The sequence below is a fragment of the Culicoides brevitarsis genome, chromosome 1 (assembly GCF_036172545.1).
Source record: "Culicoides brevitarsis isolate CSIRO-B50_1 chromosome 1, AGI_CSIRO_Cbre_v1, whole genome shotgun sequence".
NCBI lineage: Eukaryota > Metazoa > Arthropoda > Insecta > Diptera > Ceratopogonidae > Culicoides > Culicoides brevitarsis.
In genome coordinates this window covers 5,974,437-5,989,491 of record NC_087085.1, presented here as the reverse complement: position 1 = coordinate 5,989,491, position 15,055 = coordinate 5,974,437, and the positions used below count along the sequence as shown (strand labels likewise).

Genomic DNA, 15,055 nt, shown 5'->3' with positions numbered 1-15,055 from the left:
TACCTTAAAACTTGAATAAGAACGACGAGAAAAAGTTCGAAAATAGAATTTCAAAAAAAAAATTATTTTTTTTACATCACTAATGTCTTATTTTCATGTTTTCATCCCAAAACGGATCAAAAAAGTACAAAAATCTTCAATTATTCGTTTTTGCTGCCTCATTTTTCAATCCTCGAATCGAAATATCGTACACAACTTCCTCAATCTTCTTCACGTCATACTTCAGCACGTCAAATCGCTTCCGTAATCCGTCATTTTTGAGATTCAACAAGCGAAATCCCGAATTAAGTTCTCCCACAAACTTGGAAATCTTCAAGGGACGTTCAAAATCTTCCGCAATGACGGCATTTACTGCAAATCGACTCAATTCTGTCGCGAGATTCAACAATCCGAACAAATAATCTTCGACATCGAGATGGAAACCGTCTTCGTTGTAAACTTTAATGCCCAAAATTTCGCCAACAACTTCGCGTGTCACGAGTTCTTCCTTTTCCAAAAATTGCACGAGAGCAATTAAAAACACAATTCGCTGCGTAACAAAATGCCAATGATCGTTGTAGCGATAATATTGTCCTTGAGGCACGAGAGCTGCTAATTTCGCGTAAATTTCTTTGAAACGAGAAAAATGCTCGTGAGCTTGTTTACAGGCATCCGGGATTTGTTTAACATCTGCATGAATTATTTGTAATTTGGTTACTGTTTGTTTGCTCAGCGTATCGAGTTCTTTGACGCATTCACGGATTTGCTAAAAAATGAAAAAAATTTATGAAATTTCGAAAAATTTTAAAATTTTGAAGGAAACTTACTTCACGAACTTCTTGTTCTTTGTTCATGTACACGTTAAAAGCATCAAATACTTCTTCTGCACGCCAATGAGCCATTTTTCAGCAAAAATTCGTCTTTTTATTGCAGCAAAAATCAAAACAAATGCCGGCAATGTTTGAATTTTGGTTCGTTTGACGTTTCAAGTGTCATTTTATCAAAACATTGCAATCCACGTTGGATGTTTCTCCTCAATCCGGCAAGAATTTTTCAATTTTTAGGTAGAATCCCCTTCAGAATGGAACGTATAATTGCGAATAATCGTCTCGCTGAAGCCACAATCAAATCTTTGGAGCATGAGGTAAATTTTCGTCATCTAAAATGAGAAAAATTTCATTAAAAAAATATTTTTTTAGGTTGAAGCAGTGAAAAATGAATTAATTGCTCGCAAATTCAAGGAGATTCAAGCCGAAAATGAAGCTTTACGAGAAGAAATTGAAAAAGCAAAAGCCCAACTTATCAGTTTAGAAGTCGCTAATGGCAAACGTCAAATCCCGCTGCCCGGAGAATCCGCTGTGAGTTGTTCAAGTGTGCCAACATCTGCTCCTCCGAAGGTTGCGAAGCAAGAAAAACCTCAAAAAACGGAGGAAAAACAAGAAAAAGTTGAAAAATCAGACAAACCTCAAAAAGAAAAGAAAGCAAAGCCCGCTAAACAACCAGCAGCTCCCGCGGAAGAAGCTCCCATCGACATCCGTCGCTTAGATTTGCGTGTTGGCAAAATTGTCGAATGTCAAAAGCATCCCGATGCCGACGGATTGTACTTGGAAAAGATCGACGTTGGCGAAGCAGCGCCTCGAACTGTCATTTCAGGTCTCGTGAAATTCGTTCCGTTGGAAGAAATGCAAAATCGCATGGTTGTCGTTCTTTGCAACCTGAAACCCGTGAAGATGCGCGGCGTGTTATCTGAAGGAATGGTAATGTGCGCATCGACACCCGAAAAAGTTGAAGTTTTAGCTCCGCCAGCTGGATCTGTGCCCGGCGATTTGATTCATTGCGAAGGTTTTCCGCGAGAACCTGATGCGCAAATGAATCCGAAAAAGAAGATTTTTGAAACGGTAGCTCCGGATCTCTTGACGAATGGGAATTTGGAGGCTTGTTATAAGGGAGCGAAGTTGCAAGTTCCTGAAAAGGGAGCAATTGTTGCACAAACACTCAAGAATGTTCATGTAAAATGAGTTTTTTCTTTATTTATTTTTTTTTTCGATTTTTGTTTGCAGAAATGTGAAATTAATTATATTATTAAAGCAACATGAAACAAGCAATGAGTGTTAATTTTTTTTTGTTCCTTTGAAATAAATTCTAAGATGGTGTAAAATTAAAATTTCATTTTTTTTTCTCATTTGAATTTTTCAAATAAAAAAAAAATTTGTAAAAAAATTAAAATTTTGAACAAATTTTTGTACCTTCAAGAAACCTGAATAAAATTCACGTGATTTAAATCAAAACTTTTACTTTTACTTAAAAAATTTTCTTTTTATCATTTTAGAAAAAAAAAATTTTTTTCAAAAAATTAGCTTAAAAAATAATTTAAAATTTTCATTATTAAAATTTTTTTTTTTATGAAAATTAAAAATAAAATTAATTAATTTATCAATTATTTTTTTTTTTCATAAAAATTAAAATTATTTTTTTTTTTTTCATAAAATTAAAATTAATTTTTTTTTTCATAAAAATTAAAATAATTTTTTTTTTTCATGAAATTAAAATTATTTTTTTTTTTTTCATAAAAATTAAAATTATTTTTTTTTTCATAAAAATTAAATTTTTTTTTTTAAATTAAAATTATTTTTTTTTTTCATGAAATTAAAATTAATTTTTTTTTCATAAAAATTAAAACTATTTTTTTGTTTTTATGAAATTAAAATTATTTTTTTTTTTCATGAAATTAAAATTATTTTTTTTTTCATAAAAATTAAAATTAATTTTTTTTTTTATAAAAATTAAAATTATTTTTTTTTCATGAAATTAAAATTAATTTTTTTTATCATAAAAATTAAAATAATTTTTTTTCATGAAATTAAAATTATTTTTTTTTTTTCATAAAAATTAAAATAATTTTTTTGTTCATGAAATCAAAATTAATTTTTTTTTTATAAAAATTAAAATTATCTTTTTTTCATAAAAATTAAAATTCATTTTTCTATTTTTTGACAAAAATTTTTCTCATGAACAGTGAACATAAATTTTCAAAAATTAAAAATTTTTAAAAATAAGAACAAAATTAAATTTAAATTTTTTTTTCTTTCAAAAATTTTTCAAATGAGACAAAAAATAAAATAATTAATTTTACCCGCCCAAAAGCGTGAGAATACTTGATTAATTGTGTGAAAACTAATTAAAATGATTTTAATGAAGTGTGAGTACGTGACGTATATTAGCTTATAAAAAAAACTCTTTATGACTCGTCATCGCTTCCTTGAGGCGCTCTCGGTTTGGGTCCGCCTGCACGTTTCGCCATGATAATTTGATCTACCTTCAGGATTGTGCAAGCAGTTGTTGCGGCGTACTTCAATGCCCACCATTTCGTTGCAAACAAGTCAAAAACTTTTGTCTTTGTTACATCAACAGTTGCTGGTTGCTCCGCATCAAGATCAAAACCTTCATTTTTTCCATTTGCCTTGTGAGCCAAGTGCATCTTACTCACAAGTTCCGTGGCATTAACGCCCGTATTTTCGGCCAAAGCTTTCGGAAAAACTTCCAAAGCAGTTGCAAATCCCCGAACAGCGTATTGTTCCAAGCCGGGCAACGTATCTGCATATTCGGCGAGTTTTTGCGAAAGATCAATTTCAGTAGCGCCTGCACCGGGCAAGAATCGCCCATCGCGCGTTAAGCCTTTGAAGGTATTGACTCCATCATCAATCGCACGTTCGATATCATCCATGTAATTGTCGGTTGAACCGCGAATGACGACAGTTGCAATACGACTATCGTTGCCTTCCGAGCGGAAAATTGTCACTGTTGTGTCTCCGAGTTCATCGACAAAGACATTATCGCAATATCCGAGCTCTTCCGTGGTTGGAGGCGTGAGACGAGGAAGTACGGTACCATTAACGGCTTTACTGAGACGACGCAAATCGAATTTCGAGTTCAATCGAACTGCCATTAAGCCGTATTTGTTCATGAAATGCAAAGCCATGTCTCCGAATTTTGCTCCTGCGACAATAACTTTCGCTCCTGTGTCAGCAATGGCCTTGATTTGATCCTCCAAGAGTTTTTCCTCGCCACGCGAGAAGTTTTTAAGCTCTTCGGCGGTTTTAATCAAGACAGTTCCCTTGGTTTCGGTTTGAATTATGTCAACAGCACACGAATACAAAGCAATTTTCGCTTGTTTTACTTGTGTAATATCGCCTTCGGTCTCGCGTTTAAAAACCATGCCATTGACAACTTGAGATCGTTGCAATCCGGAGCCCAAAATTTTGCAAACACGAATATTATCGACGTTAAAAGTCGTATCTTCGGGCAAAATTGAGACACATGCCTTCCCGATGAGTTCTGCGAGGAAGTCTTCGTGTCCCAATTGCTTCGACATCACAGCGGTACGTAATCCTTCCTTCACTTTTTCAATATCACGGAAGTCTTTGACCTCGTAACACACCAAAGAAGGCAATAATTCGAGTGCTTTGTCCAATGCACGTTCATATCCTTCGCAAATGTCGGTAACAGCAACGCCCAAACGCAACAAGTCCTCAGCTGCTTCCAACAAGGCACCGCAAAAGATAACGACCCAATTTGTGCCGTCGCCGACCTCAGCTTCTTGCATTTGTGAGGCCAAAACCATCAATTTGACAGCGGGATGTTCAACATCGATCTCACGCATGACGGTGCCTGCATCCGAAGTCACAAATTGCTTCTCGATGTGATTGATGATCATCTTGTTCAAGCCATTGGGACCGAATGCCGAACGTAAACTATTGGCAAACTCCTTGCACGCCGAAATATTACGATAAACAGCTTCATCCAAGCCTTGATAATGCTAAAAATGAAAAATTTAAAGTAACCATGAATCATCTATGGAAGTGTACGAGATCACATGGTGCCGAATAAAATGATGAATTTCTCGCAAAGTACTTGGATTTGCGGAAAAACATCATTTTGCATCGGATATTTACTCACTTTGGCGCCTTCCTTGAGATAACTCTGGAACCCAGGGACTTTTCCAATGTGCATAGCCATGATTTTTGTTTCAGATGTAAATTTTTCTCGCACTCCAAGAACGTTTGACACTTCCCTCAGTGCCCGTGAGACGTTTAAAATTGATAACTTGCCATTTCTAATTCAACCGAACCCTCAGCGACATGAAATGTCAGTGTCACAACCCGAAATTCACAGACGACGGACAAAAAGTGCGAAAAAAAATCCAAAAATCATCGTAAAATCGCTCATTTTCATCGTTGGAAACGGCAGAAAGGCGTTCCTGAGACCCGAAATCAACACATCCGTGCGTCAAATTGCAAAAAATTCCGGATTTCATGTGTTAAAACGGACCAAAAAGCGCCGTAAGGATTTGCGATAGAATTGATGTCGAACGACAGCCAAAAAAAGTATCCATCTTCAAGGTAAAACTTTTTTAATTTTAAAAATAACTGAAGGAGCGAAAATTTCCGTCGGCAAAGTGTCTCGCGTGTGCTTTCTTTTTTTTTCGTAAATTCTCCGGGACACAAATTTCGCAAAGAAAAATCGCGGAAACGAAAATTCGAGAAAAAATTTTTCGCCATTCGTGAATTTTGCACCTCAAGTGTGCGATTCCTTCTTTATTTCTGCATTGTTTGATTTTTTTTTCATATTTTCATTACGACTCGCGTACAAACATAAACAGTTACTCTTTTTTTTTGTGCTCGCGATGACTGGTTTTTCTTGTTAGCCATTCATTTTGTGTGTGTGTGTACGTCTCGCGTTGTCGTCATAATAAAAGTTGTCTGTGTATTTTTGTTCCTCCTTTATTAATGCGTACAACGGTCTTTGTTATTGTTTTGAACTGCCTGCCTCAACAGACCGTCATACTTTGATTAGTTAGTTTGGTTTTGTCGAGCGTCGAAGCAAGACATCCAAAAATACTCAAAATAACATTTCCAAAGGAAATGTCGGTCGATTAAAAAAAAACACAAAATAAATCTGAAAAAGTGAAAAAAAAATAAAATAAAAAAAAAATCGCACACATAAAAAAAATTTAAAAAATTCTCAAAATGAAAACGTAAGTGAGCGAATCAAAAAATTATTATCTAGTTGACCTTATTTTGTACCCAATTTAATTTTCGTGTGTGTTAATTCGTTTGTTTTTGTGAGAAATTCTATAACAAAAAACGCAAACAATATCGGCGGCGTGAATAAAAAAAACCGGAATGCAAGCAGGATGTAATTTTTTGAGTCAACATTCGAGTTCTTCTTTAGGAAAAAAATTTGCAAAAAAATTCCTTATCATCATCCTGAGCCCAATGGGCGAAAAAAGAGTAAATTTAACCCCTTAAGTGGTCAAATTAACCCTTTAGGAGATAAATTTGACCCCTTGAGAGGTAAATTTGACCCCTTAAGAGGTAAATTTGACCCCTTAAGAGGTAAATTATTCTCCAAAGAGATTAATTTGACCTCTTAAGGGGTCAATTTCACCCTTTTTTCGCCCACAGGAGGAGATTTCCTTATCTCCAAGGCCTTTCGTACGTGGCAAGGTCGTCAATTGGGGTTTCCTTCTCTCCTCATCGCCATGCTCTTCATCGAATTTTGAACTTGTGACGATCGACCTTCCACAATTTGTTATCAGCAATTGCCATTTTACGACTGATAAGCAAAAAATAATCTGAAATTTGTAAATTCTAAGAGAGGTGTGTGTTGATGAGTGCAAAATTAAACAAATAATAGAAAAATTCGTATCGATTCAATCAATCAAACGAGTGCATTACTCTTCAAATATTGACACGAATTTTCGTTGCAACGCCAATTGAATTTTTTAACACGTGTGACCTTCGGAACTAATTGAAAATTGTCTCTTATTCGGAAAATTTAATTGTTTCATATGAAAAAAAAACTTCGCAAAAATAAAAAAAAATGATAATGAGAAACATTTGTACACATGGACTTGTTAAGAAGATAGCAATAACCTTCAATTTTTAAAAATAAATAAAAAACAAAAAAAATCGTCTCATGAGTATTTAAATGAATGAAAAAAAAATGTTTCTCTCTGAAAAATATTTTAACGTGCATTTAATCACTTTCGCTTTCATTCAAATGTTGTAACAATTTACTAATCACTATCTATAAAGTACATGCATATAGTAAACAAATATTAGTTCAACAAATAACCAGATATTTAGATAACATGCGTTCGTCGTCAATCGTCAGAGTGCAGCAAATGGAATTTTATTACAGTTTTATCAATGAAAGTTCATTGAATTCAATTTTAATCTATTTTTTGTAAACAAGCGGGCGTCTCCATTTTCATAACATACTTTTTTTGAGTGTTCAAAAAATATTTTCTTTCGTGCAACAGATGTTTTGTGCGTTCGTCATCTGTTTTCATTTAATTTTTTATGGATTTTTTTTTAATAGGTTTTAAATGAGAGGAGAAATTCTTAACAGCTCATTTATTTATTTTTTTTTCGTGAGAATTTCTCAATAGAAAACTCAAGATTTTGTCAAAATCGTATTTTGAAAATTTTATTTTATGAAAAATAAAATCAGGAAGTAAAAGTTAAAAAAATTGAACATGACTTGCAAAATTTTAATCTTTAAATGCTTGGTTTTACAAAAAAAAAAATAATTTAAAATTATTAATTTATTTTAAAAATTTGAAGAAGAAGAAATAACCAAAAATAAAAAAAAAGAAAAAAATTTTTTTTTTTTTTTTTTTTTTGAAAAAAAATTAAAATTTTAAAATGAATATCAAATAAAAAATAATAAGTTCTTTCAAAAAAAAATTACGTATTTTTTACGTATTTTTTTTACGTATTTTTTACGTAATTTTTTTGATGATTTTTCATTGGATATTGAAATGAAACATTAAAAATATTTAAAAAAAAAATTTTTTTTTCAAAAATGTTTTAACAAAATTCATGCACTAAAAATAAAATAGTTGAACATAAAATGAAAAAACAGTTCAAAAATTAAAAAAAATAATAATATAAAAAATTGAAAAAAAAAAATAAAATTTTTTAAAAATAAAAATTTAATAAATTTTTAAAATAAAAATAAAATAAATTTTGAAAATAAATTAAATAAAAATTTAAAAAAATATTTTTTTTAAATTAAATAAATTGTTAAAAATATTAAAAATTCTGATCAATTTTATCATCTCTTTAAAAAAAAACATTTCGTGTCAAAACCAATTTTAAATAAAATATGATGTTAATTGTTCAATTCCATGAAAAAAATTCTAACTGAACAATCCCATATCATAAAAATGTAATTTCATTCAATTTTTTTTTCTCATCATCGACTTTTAATTACTCATATTTCTCTCCAACAAAGTATCTAATCGTAACGAAAATAACCACACAGGTACAAAGTACTTTTTTCTCCACGATCACATTCCATCGTCGTCGTCGTCGTCGCAACATTGTTCGAGGAGAATTTCTGTGTAAATAGGTAATATTCAGTTGTTGTGTGATTAGAGTTTACACGTTATTATGTTATTTGTAGACATGTCGAGCGAATCACGTAACTTTTTTGCTGCCCAGACAGTTAATACCTTTTTTCCATTTCCATCAAATCAAATTTGTTGCTTTTTTTTTGTCGTTCGCGTTGCATTTTTAATGACACAATTTGTGTTCCAACCCGAGAAATTATTTAGAAACAACTGGGTTAGGTTTCTTCGTCGTTTTTTTTTAATGAACGAAAAGCAAAATAATGGAAGAAAAAAAGAATTAAAGGTCAAGGAGATTACTGACATTTTTTGAGATGACATGTGAATGAAATTTCTAAGTTTTGTGAGAACGTCTGGTTATTCACAGCAAAAATATACGAAAAACGACGTAATTTTCACTCACAAAAAATATTTTTGGTGCTCTTTGTGTCGTCGTACGCGAATTTTCGAATAAATTAAATTATTTTTATTAAAATAGAATTGAACAAGGAAAGTCTCTTTATGTGTTATTTGTTTGTTTGTGTGCGTCGGGTTGTATCGACAAAGTCAATTACTTGCCGAGAAATGTTGTTTATTTTAAAAAGCGAACGAAAAAATGTCGAAAGAAAGAGAATATCGCGCACATAAAGAAAGGAAAGCACAAACAAAGACACGCAGCGGTAAAAATTTTCGTTCCTTCGTTCTTCGAACAAATCGTAAAGCATTACGGAAAAACGTCAATTTCCTCTCGTTTCGTCATCAGGATCCCTGAAGAATCGTCTGCTTCATCTTCATCTGCGACAGTGACAACAAACAAAAGTGACAATTTACTTGGCGGCGGCGGAAAAATCGATACAAACGATCAAGGAACTGAGGAAATGAAACGCGTTGCTGCACGAAAACTCATTGAACGGTATTTCTTTCAACTAACCGATGGATGCGGCAATCCAAAATGCACGAACAAATTTTGCTTCTCGTCGGGCGAAGTGAAGAAAATGAATCCAGATCAGGCAGCGGCTCAAGCACTCACACTTTTCCTGCAAGAAGCGAAGTTGTGCGATTCACATCCGACCAAATTGGCAAAGACAACGTACAATTCGATGGATAGCGATAGCATTTCGTCATCAAGCAGCAGTGATATTTATAATGGAAGGTAATTTTTGAGCGTAAATGGGTACAAAATCAGGCGCATAAAAATTATGAATACCGAAAATTACTCATGAATTTATATTTTACTTTAGGAAAAAAATTTAAAAATATTTGAAATTCTTAAATGTTAAAAAACACTAAAAATTAAAGCTTTTAAAAAAGTACTTAAAAGGATATAAAGCCTTATTCCATTCGACCGAACCAAAAAACACGATAGCGAGTTCACAAATAATGCTCCCCTCAAAGCGCGTCTCATCGAGATCGCAAAGAAAAATAAGACCGATTTCGTCATTGCGATCAGCCATGCTCAATACCTCAGAAGTAACCATGGAAGATGTAAATATCTCTTAAATAAATGGAGAATAACAGACGATGCGAGTGCAGAAACAATACAAACAATGCAACATTTAATTTTTGAATGCTTATTAACACGCTTTAACGGGACAACCTTTACAACCTTTCTGAAGAAGCCTTAATATGGTTGGAAAATCCAATAATAAAATTTTAAATTCCATTTGAAAAATTTTAATAATCATACAATAATAATACCTCGATAAAGCAACTGGCTTGGCTTTCAAAAAAAGAGTCGTCAACGAAGCCCAATGGAATATGAGCGTGAATAGCTAAAAAGGCCAAAAATATCAACGCGAGATCAGCTAAGATGCTAAATTTTTTCTGCTAATGAAAATTTAATTTAAAAAATAAAAGCACTTTTAATAAGTTATTAACTCCATTCTAAATTCAAAAACAAAGCTACACATTTTGTCTAACGAATTTATTAAAATGAGCCTACAAAGAACACCTATTAAAATGCAGCTGAGAAATCGCAACAAAATGATGGAAAAATATTCTGGAAGATGACATAATTGAAATTAATGATGGAAATTCAAACAAAGGAGATGAAACCTTCATGGAAGAATTGCTTAGAATTTCCGGAATTTTCGAGGAAAAAGAATATTGCAAAATTTTTTCAATTTGCGAAATGAAAAAAAAACTGTTGATGACGTTTGACTCAAAGTTGAATAAAAAGAATGAATGTAATGTCTTGACAATGACGAATTCATCTAAACATGTAAATAAAATAAATAAATAATAAAAATAAAAACAATTGGAGTGCCAAAAAGAAACGTATATGGATTTGTACTCGTGATTGGGCTTGAAATTATTGATGATATTCTCGACTTGATCCTCAAAAAGGAGATTTTATAATCTGTTTTTATAATGGATTTTATAATGGAGCAATATCAACTTAAAATCAATCAACTTAAAAAAAGAGCAAAAGATTATGTGATTAAAAACATTAAAATATAGTAAACTAGCCCAAATTAAGAACACAAAAAAGTGAATATATCATCTAAATGATGGAAAAAAATACAACAAAAACAACAACAAATCTTAAAAGCTAAAATGTAAAAGAAATAGGTCTTTTCATTTTTAAAAAAGTTTTAAGAAATCAATTGTTTTCAAACTTTTTGTTTGTAAAATTCGAATCATTTAAAATCTTCTTCTTTATAATTTATCAGATCGTTCCATAATTATTTAGGCGATGTGAATCAAGTTGAACGATATGAACGAATTTTTGCGTTTTTTTTAAATTGCAAATGACATGATGACAAATTAATGTTATTTTTTTCTGTTTTTAGCACAAATTACACATCACCATACAGTGACTTTACACGTTCAACAACCAATAAGGCTGGAAGTGTGAATGACTCGGATGCCAGTTGTTCATCTGCTTCTTCCTGTAGTAAATCTAGTCATAATAGTACTACTGTAGACTCAGCTCCCGCAGCGATATCTCTCGGACCCACCTGTTTAACGGAGCCAATTTTGTACAGCATTATCGAAGTATGCCAAAAAGAGACGTCATACGCGTTCTTGATCCGTACCCTTGGCGAAGTCTTTTCATCGCGCGAACTTATCGCACAGAGTTTCCAAAAAAGTAGCAAATCGACGTTAGATGCGATGCTCGATAAGGCGCCCGATGATTTAAAAAGTATGAAAAAGGAGGATTTGCGTGCGCTCGAAAACGATCCCGACAAAGACGAAGATTGTCTCGCGAGCAAAGAAGAACCGCCTCAACCTCATTATACAACCGTAGATTTACCTAGTTTAAAGCGGTCTGTGAAGAAACTCTTCGAAATTAGTCTGATATTCGATCCGCTGAATACGGCGTTGCAAAATCTCGGCACGTCTCTGTCCTGCGAAATTCGACTTCTCACGAAAAAGGAAAAAATCGAGGAAATTATCACGGTTTTTGTCATCGTATTCGAGCTTATTCACAATGGCGCATCCGAATTTTTGGAAGTTGCCTTGCCCAGCATCTGTTGCGCTTGTGCCCATTTACCGATTTGGGCTCAGGCACGTCTCGCCTGTATCTGGGCCGAACATTGCAAAGAAGATCTCCGTCAAATTCTGATAAATTTGCAACAACTCGTGACACTTCAAGTGATACAAGTCGACTATTTCGGCGATTATCACATCCAAAGCAACGAAATTGTCGCCAATGCCACAAAAGTCATGAAAATTGTCTATTACGCGAATATGTTAGCAGGCGAAATCGAGCCTCCCAAATATCGGGAAGATGATCCCTTTGACACGCATGCGAGATCCATGCACGAAGATGACGACGACGATCACACCCTTTCGTGGAACAAAGCTTTCAAACCATCTTCCTCAGCGAATATGTCACAAGACCCATTAGCTGCTGAATTAGCTGTTACAATTCTCGATTGTCGCAAACCCTATATGCCGTTCGAGGAGTTTTACAATGAAACGCTCAGTGATAACGTCGAAATGGCGCACGACTACTTGAATTACACCAAAAACAACATGAACCAAAATAGCGAGCCAAATTCACATTTTAGCTTTATGCTCGGCTATAGCTTCATTTTGACGACTGCTACGAAAACGCAGGGACTTTTTTACGGAAATCGCGTGCGAATGTTCACGGAACGTCGCTTGTCGGAATATCAAACGATCGGGCATTCGCATAGTCCGTATTTGAGACTGAAAGTTAGACGAGATCATATCATTGACGATGCGCTGGTTGAGCTTGAGATGTTTGCGATGGCGAATCCGAAAGACTTGAAGAAGCAATTGAAGGTTGAGTTTGCCGGAGAACAGGGCATTGACGAAGGCGGTGTCTCGAAGGAGTTTTTCCAATTGATTGTCGAGGAAATTTTCAATCCGGATTACGGAATGTTTGTACATAATCTTGATTCGCATAATGTTTGGTTCAATCCGACGTCGTTTGAGAATGAAGCACAATTTACGTTAATTGGAATTGTTTTGGGACTCGCCATTTACAATAGCATCATCTTGCCCGTGAATTTCCCCATGGTTGTTTATCGAAAACTTATGGGAATGAAGGGGTCTTTTAGAGATTTGGAAGATTTTAGTCCCGTAAGTATTAATTTTTCATTAAAATTTTATTTTTCATTTTATATTTTGATCTCTAAAGAGCAAAATTTCATCATTTTAATTAAAAATTCAAAACTTACATATGAAATTATAAAGCGCCATCTAACGTCAAAATATCAAAAATTTGAAAAACTTTTTTCATTCTTTTTTTTCAAATTTTTTTTTTCATTTCAAAAGAAAACCTTTTGTAAAAAATTAAAAAGTTAGCTTCAAAGTCAAGAATTGAAAAAAAACAAATATAAAGATCTAAAAATATTTAAAATTAAGAAAATTTGTTTTGAATAAAATTTTTTTCATCATAAAGCGCCATCAAAAAATAGATTTTTAAAATTTTTGTAATTTAAAGTAGCTAACTTAAAGTCAAAGAATGAAAATAAAATTTCAAATATAAAGCGCCATCTATTGTTGATTTTTTTAATTTGTAAAATTCATTGCATATCTTTTAAAATCTTACAATTTTGCTTTAAAAACTTTAAACTCGAAACAAAAACAAACATTAATCAATTTTTTTATAATTTCAGGTCTTGTACAGAAGTTTAAAGTCATTGCTCGACTACGAAGAAAACGACATGGAAGACACATTTGTACAAACATTCAAGATTACGTATCAAGATGTCTTTGGCGACACAATAACGCACGAACTGAAACCCGATGGAGACTCAATTTTCGTGAATCAAGAGAACAAATTTGAGTTTGTCGAACTGTATGCGGACTTTATGTTGAACAAAAGCATCGAAAAGCAGTTTAAGGCATTCAAAAAGGGTTTCCAAATGGTAACGGATGAGAGTCCTTTACATTTACTCTTCCGCCCAGATGAAATTGAGTTGCTCGTGTGCGGAAGCAGAGACTTTGACTTCAATCAATTGGAGGAAACAACTGTTTACGTTGGATATTCAGAGAATTCACAAATTATCAAAGATTTTTGGGATATTGTACACAAGTTGCCAATTGATTTGAAACGAAAATTGCTCCAATTTACAACAGGTAAAAAAATTTTTCGAAATTTTTTTTTTAAAAAAATTATTTTTTTTTTATTTTTTAGGTTCGGATCGCGTTCCCGTCGGCGGTTTAAGCAATGTAAATTTAATGATCAACCGAAGCGGTCCCGATTCTGATCGACTGCCCACAAGCCATACATGTTACAACGTTCTTCTGCTGCCCGAATACCCGAGCAAGGAAAAACTCGAAGATCGTCTTCTGAAAGCCATCAATTACTCAACTGGCTTCGGAATGCTTTAAAGAACGTTTTTGAAACAAAAGCAAAACTTTGTTAAAAATTTACACTTTAATATTAAGACAATGTACATTTAAAAATCGGTGTATTTTTTCAATAATTTTTTTTTTCTTTAAATTAATTACTTTAACAACTATTTTTGTATAAAATACAATTTTTAATTAATTAAATTAAGAGGACTTGTGTCGAAACATGACAGACAAACAAAAAAAAAACACAAGAGATAGCCATATTAAATTTTTTATAACAAAAGTGAAAAATCCTAAGTGACTTAGTTTCGAAACCCTTTCTACACTCATACACAAAACAAAACAAAAAAATGTTTCAAATTCCATTTTTGACAAATTTTTTTATTAAATTTCTTTACAAACACAGTACTCCAATCTACTTATATAACGAAAAAGGATCAATATATAGCACGATTTCTTAAAAAGAAACGCAAAATGTAAATGTAAAAGGACTCAATCAAACAATTCGACTTTTAAAAAGGAAGAAACTAATGATAATAGCAAATTGAATAAAAAAAAGTGTAACTCTTCTATGAAATATTAAAATTGATCGTTTTTATTGAACGTTTCCGGTTAATTTTTTGCTCAATTGTTCGATTGTTGAACGAAAAAAAGGTAAGTTTTGTTTATTTTCTTTAAAATTGTATGAATTGTATTAAAAGTTGCAATTTGAAGGTTAAAATTTTTATTATAAAGCGCCATCTATCGTCTAAATGTTTAAACGTTTTTAAAAATCTTATGAAATTCATGTTTGAAGCTGAAACTTTTAATTACAAGATATTATAAATAAATAATTTTCATTAAAATTTAAAGTTTTTAAATTAGAAAATAAAATTAGAAAATTAGAATTTAAAAAAGCGCCATCTA

At 32.5% G+C, this 15,055-nt stretch overlaps 4 protein-coding genes across 5 annotated transcripts; 2 read left to right on the top strand and 2 right to left on the bottom strand.

Annotated features, from left to right (window-relative positions):
• Nucleotides 1-43: 43 nt before the first annotated feature.
• Nucleotides 44-966, bottom strand: LOC134837052 (translin). The gene is made up of 2 exons (XM_063852364.1): nt 807-966; nt 44-745 (listed from the first exon to the last, which is right to left on the bottom strand). Exons 1-2 carry the CDS (start codon nt 879-881, stop codon nt 137-139), a joined length of 684 nt encoding a protein of 227 aa, XP_063708434.1. The 5' UTR covers nt 882-966; the 3' UTR covers nt 44-136.
• A 23-nt stretch (nt 967-989) lies between these two features.
• Nucleotides 990-2,120, top strand: LOC134837051 (aminoacyl tRNA synthase complex-interacting multifunctional protein 1). The gene is made up of 2 exons (XM_063852363.1): nt 990-1,123; nt 1,179-2,120. Exons 1-2 carry the CDS (start codon nt 1,004-1,006, stop codon nt 1,995-1,997), a joined length of 939 nt encoding a protein of 312 aa, XP_063708433.1. The 5' UTR covers nt 990-1,003; the 3' UTR covers nt 1,998-2,120.
• Nucleotides 2,121-3,106: 986 nt separating this feature from the next.
• On the bottom strand, nt 3,107-5,082 carry LOC134837050 (T-complex protein 1 subunit theta). Its single transcript, XM_063852362.1, has 2 exons — nt 4,936-5,082; nt 3,107-4,795 (listed from the first exon to the last, which is right to left on the bottom strand). Exons 1-2 carry the CDS (start codon nt 4,993-4,995, stop codon nt 3,218-3,220), a joined length of 1,638 nt encoding a protein of 545 aa, XP_063708432.1. The 5' UTR covers nt 4,996-5,082; the 3' UTR covers nt 3,107-3,217.
• Nucleotides 5,083-5,143: 61 nt separating this feature from the next.
• LOC134837048 (ubiquitin-protein ligase E3A) lies at nt 5,144-14,712 on the top strand. Of its 2 annotated transcripts, XM_063852360.1 has the most exons (5): nt 5,144-5,378; nt 9,138-9,527; nt 11,167-12,928; nt 13,468-13,930; nt 13,989-14,712. In XM_063852360.1, the coding sequence occupies exons 1-5, from the start codon at nt 5,341-5,343 to the stop codon at nt 14,183-14,185; spliced, it is 2,850 nt and encodes a 949-aa protein (XP_063708430.1). In that variant the 5' UTR covers nt 5,144-5,340; the 3' UTR covers nt 14,186-14,712. The 2 variants fall into 2 exon arrangements, with proteins under 2 accessions (XP_063708430.1, XP_063708431.1); XM_063852361.1 differs by lacking the exon at nt 9,138-9,527.
• Nucleotides 14,713-15,055: the final 343 nt, after the last annotated feature.

Coding starts and splice junctions, on each gene's coding strand:
- LOC134837052 (XM_063852364.1), bottom strand. CDS start 881: ATGGCTCATTGGCGTGCAGAAGAAGTATTTGATGCTTTTAACGTGTAC. Junction 746..806: donor AAGAACAAGAAGTTCGTGAA/GTAAGTTTCCTT, acceptor TTCATTTTTTAG/CAAATCCGTGAATGCGTCAA.
- LOC134837051 (XM_063852363.1), top strand. CDS start 1,004: ATGTTTCTCCTCAATCCGGCAAGAATTTTTCAATTTTTAGGTAGAATC. Junction 1,124..1,178: donor TCAAATCTTTGGAGCATGAG/GTAAATTTTCGT, acceptor ATATTTTTTTAG/GTTGAAGCAGTGAAAAATGA.
- LOC134837050 (XM_063852362.1), bottom strand. CDS start 4,995: ATGGCTATGCACATTGGAAAAGTCCCTGGGTTCCAGAGTTATCTCAAG. Junction 4,796..4,935: donor ATCTCAAGGAAGGCGCCAAA/GTGAGTAAATAT, acceptor TTTCATTTTTAG/CATTATCAAGGCTTGGATGA.
- LOC134837048 (XM_063852360.1), top strand. CDS start 5,341: ATGTCGAACGACAGCCAAAAAAAGTATCCATCTTCAAG. Junction 9,528..11,166: donor AGTGATATTTATAATGGAAG/GTAATTTTTGAG, acceptor TTCTGTTTTTAG/CACAAATTACACATCACCAT. Junction 13,931..13,988: donor ATTGCTCCAATTTACAACAG/GTAAAAAAATTT, acceptor TTTATTTTTTAG/GTTCGGATCGCGTTCCCGTC.